This window comes from Canis lupus, chromosome 4 (assembly GCF_011100685.1).
Source record: "Canis lupus familiaris isolate Mischka breed German Shepherd chromosome 4, alternate assembly UU_Cfam_GSD_1.0, whole genome shotgun sequence".
In the NCBI taxonomy this organism is placed as follows: Eukaryota; Metazoa; Chordata; class Mammalia; order Carnivora; family Canidae; genus Canis; species Canis lupus.
This window is the reverse complement of record NC_049225.1, coordinates 73,594,995-73,615,717: the sequence shown is the minus strand read 5'-3', so window position 1 is coordinate 73,615,717 and position 20,723 is coordinate 73,594,995. Positions and strand designations below refer to the sequence as shown.

Below are 20,723 nucleotides of genomic sequence, written 5' to 3'. Positions count from 1 at the left end.
TTTATCATTGTATAGAAATTATGGCAAAATTCCTTTATTAAGGAAAATAAGGTTTAACATCTGCAGGATTATAAAGTTAATTAACTTCATTTTTTTTCTTCTTTAAAGAACTTCGTAAAAGTATTTCAAGACCTAGGTGCCAAGGATCTGGAGCCAGTTGAAGTTGCTGTTCTCTTGAAGCATCCTTTTATTCAAGACCTGATTTCAAATTATTCAGACTATAAAATCCCTGTGAGTATTACCCAAAGTTCTCCTAATTCGGTTGAGCTCAGGATCAGGACATGGTGGGACAACTCCCGTGGGGATGACAGAGACAGGGGGAAAGCTGAAGTTGGCCAAACCAGGGTTAGGAGAAGCTAAACTGGTAATAGCACCAGCTCAGACAGGCCAGACTATGATACACAGAGGGCAGCAAGGTCCAGGAGAGTAGAGGTAGCTAGCAGTTCCATGGATGATACTCTCAGCATTACGGAGCTGCCTCATCACACATGCCTCATCAGCCTCGTCAGGGCTACCTTGGACCTACGACAGAAGGCTGGAGTAGATGAGATTAAAGTTGAGTGAGTGGCGGTATTAGTGTTCCAGATCATTTCAGCCCTCTGATGACTAGCTCATAACTGAGGAGTATGGAGACTAGAATCCCCCTTTGCCAAAGAGAACTAAGGAGACTATGACCCCCACCAAGTGCCGACATCGTCACCGCACTCTAATCATGCATCGTTGGTGTAATGCATTATGGTGACAGTGCACACAAAAGACTGGCTGGCAGGTCCATCAGGGAAACACTGGGCAAGATGGAGAAACTGAGGACAAAACCCAGAGAGACTGGACCAACTCAGAAGGAGGAAGCAAGAAAAGAAGAGCTGCCTCCCAGAGTTCACAGTAACCCGACAAGTCTGTACCACACGTGCTGGACGTGCATCCACCAGGATGGTGCCAGGTGTCCTACAGCAAGGGCTAAGGCAGACAGAGGCAGACCCCCTTTAACAGTGGGGTAAGCGTGCAACCCCTTCCCATAGCAGTTTGGCCCTATGAAATCTCCTTATTTGGCTCCTGTTAGTTGTTTATTGGACTATAAAGCATTTGCTGTGTTTAAGATAAAAGCACTTTCACTTTGATAAAATGAAGGTGATCTCAGATGCATTTCTCCTGACTTCTCAGTGATAAGCTTCCATGCCCAGAAGTGAGACTACTGTGACTTGAATATCTTCAGACCCAAATTTGTTCTAAACCACGGATCTTTCTTTTTACATGGAGATTCTATGACCTATGTTGGTCAAATCACTGAGATGGATTCTGACAAGCTAACAGACTCTCATCTAGTAGTGAAGTGTGATGATAGCATTTAAGAACTCAGGAATCATGGGACTGAATCTCGGGTATACTACTTACTTGATATCCGACTTTAACTTTCTCTTCGTCTCGGCTTTCTCATCTGTTAAATGGGAATAACAGCCATTCCTACTCAAAGGATTGTGGTAGAATTAAATGAGATCATGCGTAGGAAGCATATGGCATGGTTCCAGACACTCAGCAGATACTTCAGCAGTGACGGCTCTTACAATTACTCTTCACTACTGAGCACTTACTACTAATGCTAGTAATATAAGTTTCCATGAGAGACAAAAGAAGTACGAAACTTAGTTTCCACTCTCAAACAAATTCCACTTCTGTTTGCAACAGAATTTTTACATGCAAGAATTACAAGAGAATGATAGAAGGTAAGCCACCCAAGCACATTATAGGAATTCAAAACATAGGACGTGCTTTTTTCCTAGAAGCTGAGTCTTCAAAGGTGGCCAGGATTGTTGAAAGTGGAGGGACAGGAGATGAGGTGTACATGGATTTGCTGTCGGGGTGGAGAGAGAACAGCATCACAGGGAAAAGGAGAGGCGGGTGCAAAGGTGTGGACTCAGGGCTGCGTGGGAGGAAGGGGAGCTAGTTGGCTTCTGAGCAAGGGTCTGATGTGACATCAGCATCTTCATCCCGAAGTGCTTTTTTTTTCTTGTATCTTCACCATATCATATCATTATGTGTCTACATGTAATAGAGCTCTTAAAGAAAAAGTTGTGTCTCTTTATATAAATAGGCTAAAATATCTGGAAACGTGGTTAGCAATTATTCCAAGTTGCTATACTCATTCGTTCCACAAACATTTACTGTTTGCATCAAAACTGATATGTTACATGTCCCTTTTTGATTTCTTATACCTCAGATTTTCATTTAATAAAGACTAGCTCCTTTCCCCACTTGGGAGGAGGAGGGCATAGGTCAGTGTGACCCTAGAATTAGTGGGGACAGAGCACACCGGAACTAGACGAAGGGATGGCGAGAAGAGGGTGAGAGAGGATGGGAGAGAGTCTCCAGTTGTGGGGACCTACCCCCCTTTCTTGCTTTCTTCTGAGCCAGCATCATTCTGTGTAAGGTAGATTCCAGAGGCACATCACCTTGACTACATCTCATCCTGCATGGCTGTTCTATGTTTCAGGGAATAGCCCTCTCATTTTGAACCTGTCAGATAATTTTTGAAACCCCTTAGAAGTCTGTATGTTAGAATTCATCTTATATTACCAAGAACCAGTAGGAACATAAAGTGATGCTGCAATTATTTCCTCCTTACGAAGTCAGATGATTTTGGGAGCATCTTTACTCTGGCCAGACTAGATATAATTAACTTGCAGAGAAGAGTCTGTTCAGCATTTTCCCCAGAAAAGAAAAGAGCCAGTGGATGACTGCCTTTGAGTCAGCCCCTTGAAAAGGTGTTCTGACTCCTAGGGAAAGTGAGAGTCCGTGGGGCTCTTTTTAACTGATGTATTATTTCCCGCATTTTGGAAGGAATTTGATCACCTGCAGTACCCCCCCACCCCCACACCCCCACCCCCCGTGCTGGCCTCGCAGCTCTGTCTCCAGCAAGGTGGGATGTCTGCCAGGACGTGGGGCTGCGGCCTACTTGGTCCCAGGAGCGATCCTACATCCTGACCTCCAGCACCCTGTCCACACATTCTGCGCACCCCCCAATGTGTGCTGCACCCTCTGGCTGAGAGCCAGCTGGCGTGGGGGGTCCCACCTCCAGGGAGTCCCAGGACCAGCACGGCCTGACCCTCGACAGCGGAAAGCCGGTTGGCTTGTCACCAGTCTGTCCATTCCTTCGTTGCCCAAGGGCTTCTGCAGGGTCAGCGGCCTCGGCCCCCTGTGCCCGCACCCCCCACCCTCCTCCCTGCCCCTCCACCTCCAGTCGAGAACTGCCTAGGACTCATCCCTGTGACCGTCGATCAGAGAGCTGAGACTGTCACCTAAAAAGCTGAAGCCTCGATACTCTAAACTGAAAGCACTTCCCTTTCCAGTAAGACACTCTGCTCTCATTTTCACTAAGCAAAAAAGAAAAGAGAGAGAAAAATAAATAAATAAATAAGGGAAAAGGAAAAAAAAAATCTCCGAAGACTCAGTTTCTGTCAAACCCATCCTGTCACCATTGCTGCTCCAGATATCCATGTACAAGTAAATAGATCACATTTTAAAATGAACTTTAACCACAGCGATGTTATTTGAAGATCTTTCAAGATAAGTAGAGCAAAAGCTAGAATGTGGTTTTTCAGGTTAAAATGTTGTTTGCTGTTATAAACAGTGGGAAGCGAAGGTTGTTGCCTGATAGCTCTGTGTTTACCAGCTTTGTGTTTGGAAGCAGCAACATTTTAAAATGTGTATTTGAAAAAAATGGGTATTCATAATGATTTTGGTAGGTTTTATTTTTGCTCCTATTGGGAGGAGGCCTGGCTTTGTGGTTGAGAGAGTGGGCCCAGGAGCCACACTGATTGGGTTCACACCTACAAACTGTGTGACCTTGGGCAAGTGACCTCATGGTGCCTTGGTTTCTCTATCTGTAAGATAGGATTACCAGACCCTCAAAGGGCTCCTGTATGGATTAGATAATGTACAAAGTGCCTAGCTCAGTGGTTGGCAGGTAGAAAGCACCCGGTAATAAATGTTAGACATTATGATTATTATCACTCTTCCTACTATTTCTGGTTTGCTGGTAGTTGTAATGCCCAGGAAGTATTTCTGAGCCATGTGAAATTACATGTGGATAAATAAATAAGCTGGCATTTCATCTCCTGAATTCAGTGTCTCCTCTTTGGAAAGAAAGAAAAGGCTTTCATTTGTTTGTGGTGCTATGATGACAAAGAATCCAAACCGATGTCTCAGAAATCCCCACGTGACCACACATGGGGAAAATCCAGATTTTGTGTTGGATTTTATAATCATTCGATTAAAGTAATTTATTTAACTTCTACTTTCATAGTTCCTTTTTTTTTTTTTAAGATTTTATTTATTTATTTATTTATTCATGAGAGACACAGAAAGAGAGAGAGGCAGAGACGCAGGCAGAGGGAGAAGCAGGCTCCATGAAGGAAGCCTGACATGGGACTCCATCCCGGGTCTCTAGGATCACACCCTCGGCTGAAGGCAGAGCTAAACCGCTGAGCCACCCAGGCTGCCCAACTTTCATAGTTCTTATACAAAGAGGTCATTCCAAATGATGTTCCTAAATTATTAAGAAAATGCTTTGGTGAAATAAATGTAATAAGATCAATGAGGATACTGTAACTGGGTTGTTAGCAGAATCAATTTCCCATGACCAATATATTTACAAATATAAATGAATACATGATTTTCTATACTAACCAAATAAATGTAGTTTCTTATAATGAACACATGCTGATCAAATGTAAATTACTTTTAGCAAACCTGTAAACCTGTACATCCTTAACATTTGGGTTTTCATTCAATAGGAGATAATAATAAATCTTTTAGTGTTAAAATCCGAATGTCACAGGAGAATTTCTATAAGCAAGTGAGTCAGGACCCATTATGTGAGGACAAAATATGAAATATTAAGGTGTTTAAAAATAGAAGGAATTAATGACTTGAAGGAATTTTCATCCCACTATTACTTCAGGGTATCTGACTTTAAAATATTCCCCAACCTTCTCCTTTATCTTCATAACAAAATATGATGGCTGCTTTGGTGCCTTGTGTTTTCAAGGCACACATGTCAAACAATTCCAGACTCTCTCAGCTCATCCCCCATTACCTGCTATTGAAAACTATGGCCTCTGACTTCAACGGCAAACTTACCCAGGGCTGGTTTAAACATCTGGAGTTTATGATTTTGTCCATGCTGCCGAGTGTCAGGTGATCACAGGTCAGCTCACTCCTTCACCCCCAAATGAGCATTCAGTAGTCAGCATTAGTTATCAAAAGTACACTATTCAAAAGTGATATGTTAATAACAACTGTGGTGGATAGGACCAGAAAGATCAATGGTGAGTGGATGTTCTTTTTCACTTAGTTCACTCAGGTTTGACCTCTGGCTGCAGGAAATCTGTATTTTCAAAGAATAAGGTCTCACAAGAAAATGATTCACTTTGATTCCTGGCATGACTTATGATAAGCAATGTGTGTGTCACTTGGCAGGGGTCAGCTCAGATAGTCAACTAACTCATGTCTCTATGAGTAAAATGACCTCAGTCAAATCGAAACCTTTGGAACTCAGCTCTGAGGAAAAGAAACTTACACTCTTAAAACATTTCCCCAAAATTGTGGAGAAGAAAAGAAACCACATATATATAATTCTACATTTTCCACGTGTTTGTACCCCTCTACATTTTGATAAAATTTTAAATTTATGTTTTCAATATCTGTGATTTAAAATGTAAGATGCTGGTATTTTAAATGGATGAAAAGCATATCTTCTATTCCTAATATTAAAAAAACATGGAAAAATGAGAAAATCTCCCCTGCAAAAAAAAAAAATCTACTGGTCTGAAATTCTACAAATCTGTAGACATGATTGATTTGGCATTAGGATTTTTCTTTAATACAAAATGAATACAGTTCATTCATTAACAGGGACATAACACTTGGGCTTGTTCATCATGTGCCAAATCCTATGTAATTGCTTTTTACGACTATTATTTAATATAATAGGACAGTTTCATTCATTATTAAATTAGGAAACAAAGGCTCCAAGATCTTTGATCTCTTTCCAAGGGTACAGCCTGTAAGATGCTAAGTGACATTTAAAATAAATAGAAAACCATTTTCTTAAAGAAAAAAGTAAAAATGAAAACACTGTTTCATCACTGCCATATATTAGATGATCATTAATCCTAAATCACTTAATTAACTTTTGTTGCTTCTCTTTGTATCTCTTTGCTTAGGATATTAAAATAATTCTCCAAAGGAGTGAGCATGTACAAGGAAGTGATGGAGAAAGATCTCCTTCAAGACTTACAGAGGAAAAGAAATGAAGACAAGGGTGTGATTTTTATAATTTGGCAATGGATCTTCCAAACATGAAATGTAAACAAGGTGTTTGTCATACGTGTTGTCATTAGAAGTATAGAAATGACCCCTACCAAGTTATGAAGAGTAATGAAAAAGGGGCCTTCTTTAACCCAGAGAATATTCTATAATAAACCTTAATTACAGAGCAAAAATCCTAAGAAGGAATTCATTTTGAAGTGATTCTGAATAGACGGCACCAGGACAATATGTTCAAAAATAAACACAAACGTAAGTCATGAAAGTCCCCGTGAGAAGTACTTACATTAGGCAAACTTAGTGAAAATCCCCCGAAGTTCCACATCAGGGAAGTATTGATACATACATTTCATCATTCTTGCTCCATGTGCAGTAGAATTCTGAGGTTCATCCCACTAGCCGAAGAGAAGATTGTGTTATCAGCTGCTGGTACGGCCATGCTCCTATCATCTATTCCTAATAGAATATAATGTTTCCTATCTAGATAGATGTATTTGCACAATTATATCTTTTTATTTGTGTAAATTAGTGACTCAAAGCCAGTGATACTTATCTCAAGACAAAAAAAAAAAAATTTGTGAGTGATAATGCATTCTCAGTGGTGGGCCTTATGTGAAAGAAACCCCTGCTTGATCTCCATCCCTCCTGGCTGCTCCTTCTGAGAATCCCTGGCTTCTGGATCCTCCTTTTTCACTCAACCTCCAAATATTGGAGGACCTCAGATCTCAGCCTTCTCCATCTACAGTCAATCCTTGGATGACTCAACCATTTCCATTAGTTTGTGGGTATTATAGAGGCTAACACTGAAATTTCCATTCCCATCATCCCCCAGAATCCAAACTTCAGTCATACCGTCCATTTGATTATATATCTTAGTCATTGTAAACTCAATCTGTCCAAGCCAATGCTGGGGGCCTTTCTTAATATAAGTGAGGTCTTGTTACCCCTCAGCTCCAACCCTCTCTCAGCATCCTATCTCATGCAGCCCCCAGCCCAAGTTCTCACCTTGAGCTTACTTGTTACCTCTCTGATCTTATCTCCTACTGTTTTGCCCTTTGCCCACTCTACTTAAGTGACAAATCCACCTTGTTGAACCTAGAACACACCAGCACACTTCGGTCTCGGGTCCTTTGTATGTACTTTTTTCTCTGCCTGGAATGATTTTCTCCCAAATATCTGCATGGCTTGTTTTAGGTGCCTGTTTAAATGACACTTTGTCAGGAAGCCTTCCTTCAACACATAACAAACTAGACATAACCCGCAACCCAACACAACATATTATTTTCCATTGTACTTATCAACATCTGACAAACTACGTTTATTCTTTTGTTTGCCCATCACTCCACTAGGTTGTAAGTTCCATGAAGTCAGAGAGTCTCTTGTATTTTCTTCATTGCAACGCTCTTAGACCTAAGACTAAACTCATAGCCAGCTTTAAGTTGTATTAATACATTTGTGCAAAATGTGTGGAAATATCACATTAGGATTGATCACTAAAACAACAAGAAATCCAAAGACAATTTCTATTGTTATTAATAATTATATTCTCTTTCAGAGAGTTATACATCTCCTTAGTTTACTTCCTGTGGGCTCCATTACCAGAATCCTTATCTTCAAAATGTTGGAGGATGGTGGTGACCCAGAAGCACAGGAATGGAAAAGAAATTCTGCCAGAGATTTCCAAATTCAATCTAGCTGGTTCACATGCAATTCCAGTTATTACCAGATAATTCTAGTTATTCTAGAGAAGGGAGGAGAAGAATAACTGAAAATCAAATTCAAACAAGTAAAATATGATGAGGATGCAGGCAATAAACGAATCCACATTTCATCAAGGATTGAACAAGGCAAGGCAACAGTACTTTGCAATAGAAAAAAAATAAAAGCAGAGCTAACAATATCCCTCGCTCTCCTAATGTTCTTGCACAACATTGTTAAATAAGGAAATTGCAGAACTGTCCTCCTGGGGCCCATTGACTCATCTAAGTAGTAGGAGAACAACCACCACATGAAAGGTCTCCCTGGTGGGTATTCGCTACCATGTCACAATCTCTTAATCATCACCAAGACTGAGCAGATGTGACTGGGCATTACCCAAAGCTGTGAAAGGAGCTCTCCCACACAGGTCCTAGAGCAGACAAAGCGTGGGACTTCACATCGAAACCAGAAGCTGTATGGGATTCTCCCAGACAAAGGAAGAATGTGCTAGAACTCATCTACCTGAGGACCTCTCAAGTCTTAAAAGTCTAGAAAATGCCTAACTATCTTCAAAGGATTTTGGTGCTGCTTTTGCACTAAATATTGCTATGTCCTCCAGCTACTACCTTTGTAGCTGGATATCAGCTACCTTTCTCTGGATATCACTGTGGCCTTTACAGGATTATTCATAATACCCTTGGGAACAAAGTCAACAATTATGGACTGAGTGCAAGGACAAGTGAGTTTGGAACCAGTGGAGGGACACAAAAGATTCATCACACAAATTATTCATTATGTGCCTTCCTCAGTGGACTGCCAGCTAGCTACAGGAACTACTACCCCTGTCTGTCTTACTGATCTCTATGATGCAAAACATCAACAAAGACATTCAAAAAGGGATCCAGGATCCAGGTGAACTGTAATTATGGCAGATAGTGTTGGAAGAGATTTGAATTAAACTATGTTTAATAAGAGAAAGAGGACCCAATAACAAGTTTAAGGGACTAATATAGGTGACTATAGATAGTAATAGCTGCTAGTTTTGAGGGTTTACTATGAGGCAGGCATGCCACCGAGAGCTTTCCAAGCATTGTCTCCATTAGTTCTCACAACCCTGTAAGGTAGGTACTCTTAGGATTGCCATTTACATAGAATGAAAACGACATTCGGAGAGATGATTAACTTGCCCTAAGTCACACAGCTGGTAAGTAATAGAGTAGGAACTCGATATTAACACCAAAAGCCATCCTCTTACCCATTTTGCTCAACTTATATACAAAAAAAAAAAAAAAATTGCACAAGCACAGGATGGAGGAAGTATGGCTTAACTGTGTTTAAAAATAAAAACAGAGACTCTGGGTGGCTCAGCAGTTGAGCGTCTGCCTTTGGCGCAGGGCATGATCCCGGGGTCCTGGGATCGAGTCCTACATTGGGCTTCCTGCAGCAAGCCAGCTTCTCCCTCTGCCTATGTCTCTGCCCCTCTCTCTCTCTCTCTCTCTCTCTCATGAATAAATAAATAAAATCCTTTAAAAAAAAAAACTAAGGGTTTTATTCAGAGCAATTTGACTAGTTTGCTGTGCAATGTGGCCCCTAAAGAATCCAATGCCCTCAGAGAATTAGTGGTTGTAAGGAAGATGCTGACTTTCCTCTGATCTGTGGTGGCCAGACCTCAGGCAGCAATTCTGCGTGCAGTTCACGGTCACACGCTTCAATATATGCAGAGTTTATATATGCAGAGAAACTGATTTTTTTTATTCAGAAGTGAGAAAATTCAAGCCCCTTTGCCTTAGGCTGAGTAGAGAAGCTTCCACATTAAGGGACAGAGGAGTACTCTCTGCAGTCCCCAGGAATAAACCAACACTAGTGGGAATGTTGCACCATCCAGTTTTCAGAAGCTGCAAGCTCCCAGTTACTAGAAGAATCCTGACAAAGGCAAGTACCAAGTGGCAAAACATTTGGTGGCCATGACAAGAGTCCAGAGCTTTACCCCTGGTCCTACTCCTACTGCAATTCTTGTCTCTATTGAATCAGCTTCTCAGCTCTGCTACCTCAACTTCCATCTCCTCAAAGGGCCTCTCCAGCTTGGTCTTCCTTATGTATGGATCTCACTTTTCTTTAGAGCACTTTGATTAGGCTTGTGCCACAGTTTGAGCACCCTCTATTTCCTTGCACCAGAAGCCCTACCCATAGAGCCCAATGCCATACTCCAGCCACTTAGCTGTTAACTCTGTCCGAGCCAGCCGAGGGCTCCCTAAAGGAGGATTACAATGGGTGCAGGTGGGATACAGACATTGGATGGGGCATTTGGCAGGATGCCCTATCCATCTCTGAGCTTCTTTGAGAACAGCTCCTCTTTCTAACTCCTAATTCTCCACTAATGGCAACACTTTCCATTCTCCCGGTCTTTGACACTCAGAATTTGTACCAGGTCCTTGCCTCCTGGCTGTCTCTCCCCCTTCAAGTTGGAGTCTTATTACCCCCTATAAATATCTCTCATATCTGTCTTCCCCTTTCAGTTCCCACCATCCCCAGCTTATTTCAAGAACCCTCAAAATCTTTCTTCTAGGCTCTTTTAGCTCTCAATTGACCCCCTACTTTCTGGGCCTTCTACATCTTCCCTTTTTCTGCCCCAATCCAGCCTCCGCACTACTCTTAAAATAATCTTCCTGAAACTCTGCTTAAGCATGTCACATTTTTGCTTAAAAGTTCCCTCTGAATCCTTGCTGTCAAAAAATTCCACATCTCTTAGAATATTACTTAGAATCTGACTCTTTCTATACTCATCATCTTTTTCTCACTCTCAGCTTCATATAGCTTCACTCAACATAGCCTCTGATACTTACAGATAACAAATACAGTACAGAGTAATGAATGAAGAGGGATGTTTCCTTTTACCAGAAATTCTAAAAGATGAGAGCAACTTTTTAGAATAAAGATGTTCCTATAATCTTTTTCACCCCTTGCATCAGATCTATTGAGAGAATTGATTTTGTCTTTTTAGGATTATTTGTGTGTGAGAGTATGTGTATGGAGGTGGTAAGAGGGTCACTTTCCTCCTCCCCAGATGGCTTCCTGCAGCTCTGGAGAAGACAGGCTGAGTGACATCAGGGTACATCTCCTAGAGGCTGGTTGACTCATGCAAGCTAATGAGAACCAAGAATTCCACCGTGATCAGGACATGTCCACTCTGAGGACATGGGGCCTGGTCTAAACCTGAATGGGTCAGCCCAGCAGACCCCACTGTCTGGGCTCTGCCTGAGCTCCTCCCCCACACCTTAGCCCTCTAAACAAAGGGCCCTAACTGTGCCCCAACACCGTTTGCAACTTCTTCTGTCTTCTCTCCTATTTTACTGGCATATTTGACTTAATAATGAATTTATGTTGCCTGTTGGAGTAGCTCCGCCTGCAGTAGTTCTCATGTTCTCTGACAGACTTAGGAGGGCATCCTCTGTTCCTGGAGGCATCACCAAAGATCCTGTTAAGCTAGGGATAAATAAATCGATGAGCACATTCACTCTCAGATTCTTAGCATAAGAATGGAGTGAAATTTTGTTTTTTAAGCCTGTGTCAAAACAAATCTGGAAAGAGATGTCCCAAAGGGGCCACCCTGGGCTCAAAGCAGCGCCATGAGCGCTTGAGCTCCAAGCAACTGCTGTTGTGTCTTTGCTCACTTCATGCTAACCACAAAGAGACAGTGACACTGAGCACTGTCTGAAACAGCCTCACCTTGCTGTGCCCCCACAAACCAGGCTGAAACCACAACATCCTTCTCGCACGCGGCAGACCTTACTATGCGCTCGAAGGCTTACTCCTCTCCCACTAGTTTCACTGTTTGAGCCCATTTCATGGTACAGTCCCTGTAAATCAAGGAGAGCCTTTCCCACCAGCCTCCTTGCAAAAGTGTCTACAGGAAGAGTGCATTGGAAAACATCACTTAGCTTGCTCATGCTGCAGGAAACTGTGACCATTTTTTCCTGAACTCAGGGGCCCTTCGCAAAGTTTACCCATCGTGCCAGCGGGATTATTTGGAAAGTTCTTTTACAATGCTAAAGTACCACTTGTAAAACCTTGCAGCTGTTATTTCTTGCAGAGAGCAATTTCCTCCAAGCTGATAACCATGTTTCTAAACACTGCATTTCCCTAAGGTAGCAAGCAGGTAGTAATAAATACTTCTTGGGTATTTGACATGTGCCAACCACTATAAGCACTTTCTAAGAATTAACTCATTTCATTCTCATCTAGAGAGAACTCATAAGGTAGGTATATTGCTACTCTCACTGCTGAGGTGTGAAGGTTAAGCAGCTCACCTAACCCACATAGCTGCTGAGGGTCTAGGATTCCAACCAGGGAGGGAAGTGATCTGCTTCCCCAGTCTTTATGCTCAACCCTCCAAGGGTGGTTCAGGTAGAGACATCGCAAGGTATAGCCATGTGTTTAAGTCCCCAGGAGCTCCCCTCAGCCAAGGACTGGTTTCTTGAACCCTCTGCCCTTTGAGCATTGCCTCCCTGCTGACAGAATTTTGCAATCAGGGTTCTTGGTCTATGGAAAATGACTCCACTCACCTACATACCTGACTTTTTGTGGCCTCCTGGCTTGCCTTGGCTGAATTGCTAATTTCACTCTCCTTCCTCCCCTTTATTCAGATCTTCATAAATCTGATCACAACATCTCTCTTTTTGACCCTTGAACTAACGCATGTGGTCCATTCACCATCTAGCCCCCCGCTCAGTGGGAAGGGTCTAAACCCTTTCTCTTGACAAATACTTTGGACAGAGTATAGTGAGACAGATGAGTCTCCAGAACACTTTTCCCCTGCGAAGCCCTCTCCTGCAAAGCCATCATGATAAATCAAGTTTCTTCTGTCAGTCACAGGTTAATTTAATGGACATGTGCTCTAACTGAACTTCTCCAGTTTCCTTGACTGCATGATTCTGAGACCATTTGACATGAGAACACAGGCTGCAAACACAATGCCAGAGGGACTAGCATTTGAAAACTGTGGTTGCATGTCTGATTTCTTAAAAGCATGACTTCTCAGTCTATTTTTAATTTTCCCACTTTTAAGAGAGCACAGGGAAGATTTCACTTTTAGTTCTACTATAGGAAAACAGAGCATATGCATCATGACAAACACAATTAACCTTCATTGTCAGTGGCAGAGAGGCCACAAGGCATGCATGATGAGTCACACACTAACTGGCTGCTACCAAGTGCTACCCAGTAGTACTGGGAGAAGTCTGGAATTCTTTTTTTTTTTTTTTTTCTTTAAGAATATTTATTTGTTTATTTATTTATTTATTTATTTGACAGAGAGAGAGAGAGAGAGTACACAAGCAAGGGGAGTAGCAGAGGGAGAGGGGGAAGCAGGCTCCCCCCTGAGCAGAGAGCCTAACATGAGGCCCAATCCCAGGACACCAGATCACAACCTGAGCTGAAGACAGACGCTTAATCAATTGAACCACCCAGGTGGCTGAAGCCTGAAATTCTGATCCACATGCAAAATCTCTTAAATTGGAAATATTGACAACTCTTTCAAATATTTTTTTCATTCAAATATTTTAAAACATTGTGAGAGCCAGTTCTGTGTAAACCAAATGATTATATTTGTGGGCCTTATATGTGGTCCATTGCTGATCCATTTTCCATTGTCAGGTATCCCAAAGTAGGTCATTCACAGCAAGTCACAGAGTGGTTGTAGCAGCAAGAGTAGAGGCCACCAAACCCAATGCTTCACAGTACCGTGTGTACAGGGCCACAACTAGCTCATATAGCATCTTTGTGTGACTCCCCACAAGGCACTCTCTGGGAGACATCCCTTCCTTTAGACTCATATAATACATGGCAGGACACAACATATCAGGGCATAAAGTTCAGCCCCCATCTTCCTCTCAAATGGTTGCATTTTTGCAATGCACAAACTGCCCAGTCATCTACAGCAGACTTTGTATGCTTCACTCAGCATATCTGGACACTCAAACCATGTGAATGAAAAAATAGTCTGAAGAAGGAAGGCCAAAGTTCTCCAGCTATCATGCAACTCCTTGGCTTCCCAGCATTTGAGCCCCTTACCAGGAGGCCAGGGGTGCACAGCTCAACCAAGACCAGGGTACAACCCCCTCTACAACCTATTGTCTTATTGCCTGCATCTCTCACCCATGCTAGACACAGTTGAGTAGAAAAGAGATATTAAACACATGCATGGGATGAGGCTGAGCCTTAAAGAAGCCTGGAGGTGGTAGCCTTGGACAGGTCTAGTATTAAGCACAAAAACACATCATACAGCCTGTAAATGCATTTGCCCACATGTTCCTTTGCCTTAGGTGGTTGTCTAGCAATGCAACTTTCTTCCTAACTCTCAATTTTATCTCCAAGGCTAAGTTGAAATGGAAAAGTCAGCACAACTTCCTGTATTCATCCCTCCCCCTGTGACTAAGAACAGGGCAAGACCACTGAAGTGGTGATTACTAGCAACTCACATATCAGTTATGATCAAACTATTGTTCCGGAAGCCACAGCTGGTGGATCTATTTCCAGTTGGCTGTGGACGCACTTTATAAGTTTCTCCCTTCTCAAAGAAATTCCCAGAGACAGAAGAACATGGTAAGAAGATATATTATTCCCCATGCCGATCCTGTCCCTCTTATTGCTACAATCACATCCCTTTTATTCTTTGGGGAAAGAATAATTATGAAAATAAGTATATCTTTTGGAAACCTTGTTACTGATTATAGGGGTGCTCTGGGTGAAGGCCCTCCCCTGGTTCTCCTTTCATCCTCTGGTTCCGCATCTCTGTCCCCACCCACTCACGAGTACCAAACAACCTCATAGCTGAGCTACATGTGGGCAGCAGTTCTGGGGGCATCATGGCACCTATGAATGAAAAACAATCTCCTCTCCTTCAACTTTCCTGTGAGGCAACGTGTGCTGCTCTTTCCTGCACAGGATACAACAGATCTCCATTCCCACACTAGAGACAGCAAACGCTAAAAGAACAGTTTCACTAAAACCCTGGGACATGGAGTCTCTAAAAGAGAATGAAACTAAAAGAAGACAACATTTTTTTCTCCCATCCAGAATGCCATGGGGCCTCAATCCCCTCCCCGACCCCTCCACACACACCCTAGGACTCCAGTGTCCCAGATGCAGCTGGAGACAGATGCCCCTTAGGAGAAAGATACTCTGCAGAAGAAAAAGAATTCCTGGCAGGAGTGGTGATGCCCAGAGGAAAGAGGCAAACCCAGTGAAAAGTAAGAAATGACAGATTCTTTGCGGGGCAGCCTCATTTGTTTGTGAGCACATATAAGAACCATTTCAGTCTTCTCAAAGATCACCCCCCTCAAATGCTTGGGCAACATTTTTCAGGAGTCTAGTGGTCCCGAGAGAGTGGGTAGGTTCAGGGGCCAGAGAAGTTGAAATTATTGTAACGTAAAGTCACTACCCATAGGTAGTGACACTGGAGAAACCAAATTGAAAAGATTTGTGTATTTTAATCTTCAGAGCCTTTGTAAGATTTCCATATATTTTATCTTTTGCCTGCGGTGTTTTCTAGAATCAGTTGTATGTCCAATGGATCACTGAGGTAGAAGGGGATTCCTGTCCTGGGAAGATTTCCAGGAAGCATCAGGGTGGTGGGGACACTCCATGTCTGACCTTAGGAGATGGAGCTGCCTACCCCTCTTCAACTGGATATGTCCGCATATCCAGTGTAGACCCTGAAACTTTGATGTTCTCTGACTCACAAGAAACCTGAGAACCCTAATAGCTCAAGAAGTTGAATCAGTTGTAACATTCTTAATGCAGCATTTGGCTATTGAGAAATCAGATATTATTGCCAACTTCACACCCAGATTATTATCATAGTTTGAATGGGGGGATTTGCAGGAAGAGCGTGAAGGTACCTCATGTGAGTGACTCATTCTACCTCCTCCGTCAAATGCTCACTTGGCAGATAAACCCCCAGTGACATCATTACATTCTCATATCCTCAAAAAGTAAGCCATGTGGCTTGGAGAATTTTCCTTTCCCACCGCACTTCTTAAGCCAGAGTACACTAGCATGACAAAGTCAGCAGTCATGTGTATGGAGGACCCATGGAGCCACAGAGCCACCATCTCCCTAGAGATTTGAGGGGGGAAAGTAATTGCTATATTTGCAAGAAGTTGCTCTTAAAATTTGTCCAAATAAATAATACACACACATAGAGAAGTTCAAAGGTTACACAGATATATGGTGAAAAGTAAGTTTCCTTTCCCATTCCTGTCTGCCCGTCCCACCAGGGCTACATCCAAGAGTCAACTACTATTACTAATTTCTTAATTATCCTTCCGGAGAAGATATTTTAAATACACCCCATTCTAATTTAACACAGATTGCAAATGATTTAAAACTGTGATTTTCAGATGGTAAAGTATGTATGAATCATCTGGGGATTTCCTTAAGATACTGATTTTGATTCAGTAAATCTTGAGTAGGACTAGGATTCTGCATTTCTGACAAGCTCCCCAGGTGATGATGCCAAGGCTCTTGGTCCATCGTGGGTCACACACCGAATAGCAGGTATTTAGAACCTTGTATTTACTCTAATGTGAACTAAGGAGGTAAAAATGTGAATTAACACATGATTTTTCAGAAAGCAATCTTACAACACTGCTAAAATTAAAAATCATGAAGTCTCCAACACAGCAATCCCATTCTAACCCAGAGGAAAGCATTGTTCATTATTATATATATGTATCTATACACTTATTATTATATGTATGTGTGTATATATGTAAATATTCATTCATTTATTGCCCTGGAAACACATGAAGGAAAGCCCACTTATAGGAAATGATTGAGTTAACTGTGATATATCCATATCATGAAGCATTGCTCAGTCATTAAAAAAAAAAAAAAAAAAAAAAAAAAAGGACAGAGAGAAAAGCTTCAGAAGGTAACTAGTAGCTTTAAAGAAATTTCCACCAGGTATTGTTGAATGAGTAAAGCCAAATTCAGTGAAGTATGTATTAAATGATCCTATTTTTTGCAAAATAAAAGACAAAAACTAAAAGCATATGTGTTTGCTTATACATGTATGTAATATATGTATTCTATAGTGTATTCACATACATGTGTGTAGTGTGTATACACATTGACGTGTATATGTTATATATGATTCTATGAGCAAATAAAAATATGAGAAGATACACAGTAAGTTATGGATTTAGGAGTTAGGACATGATTGTGAATGAAAAGGGACAAATGAAAAAGAAAATGAAGAAAATGGTATTAAAATAGCATGTATAAATTATTATATTTATATAAAATTATGTGTGTGAATATGCTAATACATAAAATATTGGAAAAATCTTATTTTTATATTAAATACCTATGTATGGCATCAAGAACAAATTACATACTCATTTGAAGATAAAATATGAGACTTCGGGCAGCCTCGGTGGTTCAGTGGTTTAGCGCTGCTTTCAGTCCAGGGTGTGATCCTGGAGACCCGGAATCGAGTCCCATGTCGGGCTCCCTGTGTGGAAACTGCTCCTCCCTCTGCCTGCGTCTCTGTCTCTGTCTCTCTCTCTCTCTCTCTGTGTCTCTCTTTCTCTGTGTCTCTCATGAATAAATAAAATCTTTAAAAAAGATATATGAGACTTCAATGTTCTCAGAACATGGTCCCACTCTCTAAACTTCCTTGAGAAGACTTTTAGTATGAATATTTGAAAGTTCTCAGTTTTGGTGCCTACATGGTATCTCTTCATTTAGTTGCTTTCAAGAGAAAAAAAATAGTGAAGATTGATGTGTCAATAGTGGCCAGGGAGAACATAATTTGGGATTCCCAAAATCAATTGCTCATAAGGGTAGCCACCATAAGTGTGATTAAATCTCCCTGAGGTCTTCATTGAGAGTTATCACCAGTTTCTCTTCACACAGTTCAGAAATTGCCGCCTATTTGTAAGAGCACACTCTTCAAAGCTTGTTTTCCCCCAAAGAAATAAACATCAAATTAGCAGTATCTAGCCCACATCATGGTACAGAATGTGGGGCAGATTACCAAAGTATGTGAGATGCACGTAATTTGAAGTCTTTTTATCCACAGAGTAAAGAAACATTATTTTTTCCTCCCCGCTGCTTACCCACATCTGAGTGCAATCAGACAGACACCTAAAATACATGTACTGCAAATCAGCTTAAAAAAATATGGCCACACTTGCATTTTGTTTTGAAGATTTTCAGATAATCTGTAAGATTGTTTCCAAACCATGGTTCTGGTTTTATAGTCCAGGGCAATGCTTTAACCATTTCAGAAATAGACCAGAATGCAGGTTTTTAAATTTTTCCCCTTGTAAAATACAGAATGGATTTTTTTTACTTCAATGGCAAAGCTATTAGACCTACACAAATAAGTAATCTAATATGTTCAGTTACTATTACCCAAAATGTTTATTTCTATGGTAAATTGAAAAGGACTGAGATATCTGGTCATATAGACATCCAAAACATCTGCTATCCACTTCCTTCCTTTCTAAGAAGTTTCCTTCCTGAAGGAAAGTTGTAACCATAGAATAGGACAAAGACAGTTTATTTCTCTCATCTTCCTTTTTTATCTGTATTCATTTTTTTAGAAGAGTGTTGATAGGTAGTATACTGTTTATGATGGTTTGTTAAGATGAGTCTGCAAAAGTTGGAGCCCTAAGGGATTCAGATGCCAATTAGATATAAACATTTAGTCTTCCTTGGCAAATAACTCTGTATTCTTCTCCTCCTCCTGTGGGAATGAAGTACCATCCATCCAGTAGACAAGGAGTCCCCAAAACAAAGTGGTGGAGGCCATCATCAATGCAATTAGGAGAAACAGAGTCTTTGATCTTCTATAACTTCCTATTCCAGCCAAAGACTGAACTGCCACCAGGCAGTAATTGTCCAGGCCTCCTTCCCTGACAAGGCATTAATCTGTATGGGTTAAAAAGGCACCAGAGAGACAGTCACATGTTGTCCCCTTCCCAATGCCTTAAGAATGTGAAAGTCAATTGGGAATTCAGGACTCTAGATCTGTTACTATTTCCTGGAAGTGTAACCAATCAGTACTGCAGAAAGATCCAGGTTGATCCATAGACTGGGAGGGATTCTCCTTGGTGAGACATAAGACATAGCACACAAGCCATTTAGGGTTAAGATGTGGAGGAGTAGGGTGATCCTACGCTTGCCTCTTTCCTCAAACACAGTTAGATAAATATAGAATCATTCTGAACACCCAATAAATTGATTGGAAGCCTTAGAGAGCAAAGTTGCATGTCTACAAACAGGAAAAAAAATGACCTCTGGAAGGTAAGAACTGCAGAAAGTTGATTTGTGGGAGAAAGGAGCCATGAGCACTGTGGAGGGCAGGGAGCCCTGATCACAGAGAGAGTAGGGAGAGAGAATGAGAGGGAAAGAGAAAAAGTGGGGGAAAAAAGAGTGAAAACACATGCAGGGGACTGCACAAGAAAACTGTTCCCCCAAACCATTGACTGGGAAAAAGGAGAGCTTTCAATATCACTAGTTTTTTATAAACAGCAGAGCACAGAGTCTGAAGTTTCAGAGGTCAGAGCCATAGCCAGGGTCATGCCTGGTGGAGCCCCAATGGAGAAGCAGGATAGAGCCCCAGGAGCAAGCAGCACAGTCTAAGGATCCTCTGGGTCACTCAGGGAGAAGTAGTTCCCCAGTTTAGTGTGATTGGTAGAGGAGATATGGCCTTTCCTTGGGCAAAAGACTCTGAGCACCCTTGAGCTGCCCCATTCACCAGCATAAGAACAAAGACTCTGCCTGAAGGCAGCAAACCCTTGTGGGGCTGTTGTGATTTCCCATTAACTCCAAACCACTGCACAATCATGCAACTATTTTCTGGGAAAAGCCAACACTGGCTGTAGCACAAGACCCTCCCCCAGAGGATCAGTATAGGTCCACTTGTTGGAGGATCTCTGATTTTATCTCAGCATGCCTGAGATAAAATACAGGAATTCTGTGCCAACTGGCAGGTGGACAGCTTATATAAGGACAGGGTGAAGGTGGGGATCTGATGGAAGCTGGGGACACAGAAAAAGTGATTGTTTTTATATCTGTGAAGGCTTCCTGAAGAGTGGTGGACACAAACTTCCCACTCTAGAAATGAGACAGCAGGGCAAAGCCATTTTTACTCCTTGACCACCAGCATTGATCCACCTCAGTGAGCTAACCTGTGTTACAAAGTGGGGAATGGAGCCACTACAACAAGCCAGGCCCCCTGCGCTCTGCAAGCACATCTCCACTAGGGTAAGTCCACCTGAGAATCAGAGTAGCAAGGCACGCCTCCTGAAAACCAGCACAAAACCCTTGCACACACCAACTCTACTGATCATGGAGTGCTACAAAAGCTTCAACTCTAGGGGAAATAGTATTTAGCTTCCTTTGGGTTTCTTTGTTTGTTTGGATGGTTGATTTTTTGTTGTTTTTGTGTTTGGATACAGAATGAGCAATTTTTAAAGTTTATTTTTAAAATATTTATCCTTTTTTTCCTATCAAGATTCTCCTAAGCAGACCAAATCACACCTAGGATCTAGCTTCGTTTATTCAGTTATTTTTTTCTTTAATTTTTAAATTTAACTTTACTTTGTTTTCTTTAATTAATTAATTAATTTATTTGATCTCTAAAATGACAAGACAGAGGAATTCACTCCAAAAGAAAGAACAGGAAGAAA

At 41.6% G+C, this 20,723-nt stretch overlaps 1 protein-coding gene across 1 annotated transcript in view; it reads left to right on the top strand.

Annotated features, from left to right (window-relative positions):
* SPEF2 (sperm flagellar 2) overlaps window positions 1-9,323 on the top strand; it is a 172,102-nt gene extending 162,779 nt beyond the window's left edge. The window contains exons 35-36 of the mRNA XM_038535345.1: window positions 109-231; window positions 6,222-9,323. Of these exons, the coding sequence (XP_038391273.1) occupies window positions 109-231; window positions 6,222-6,311 (213 nt within the window). The 3' untranslated portion in view covers window positions 6,312-9,323. The remainder of the gene's footprint in view (window positions 1-108; window positions 232-6,221) is intronic.
* Window positions 9,324-20,723: the final 11,400 nt, after the last annotated feature.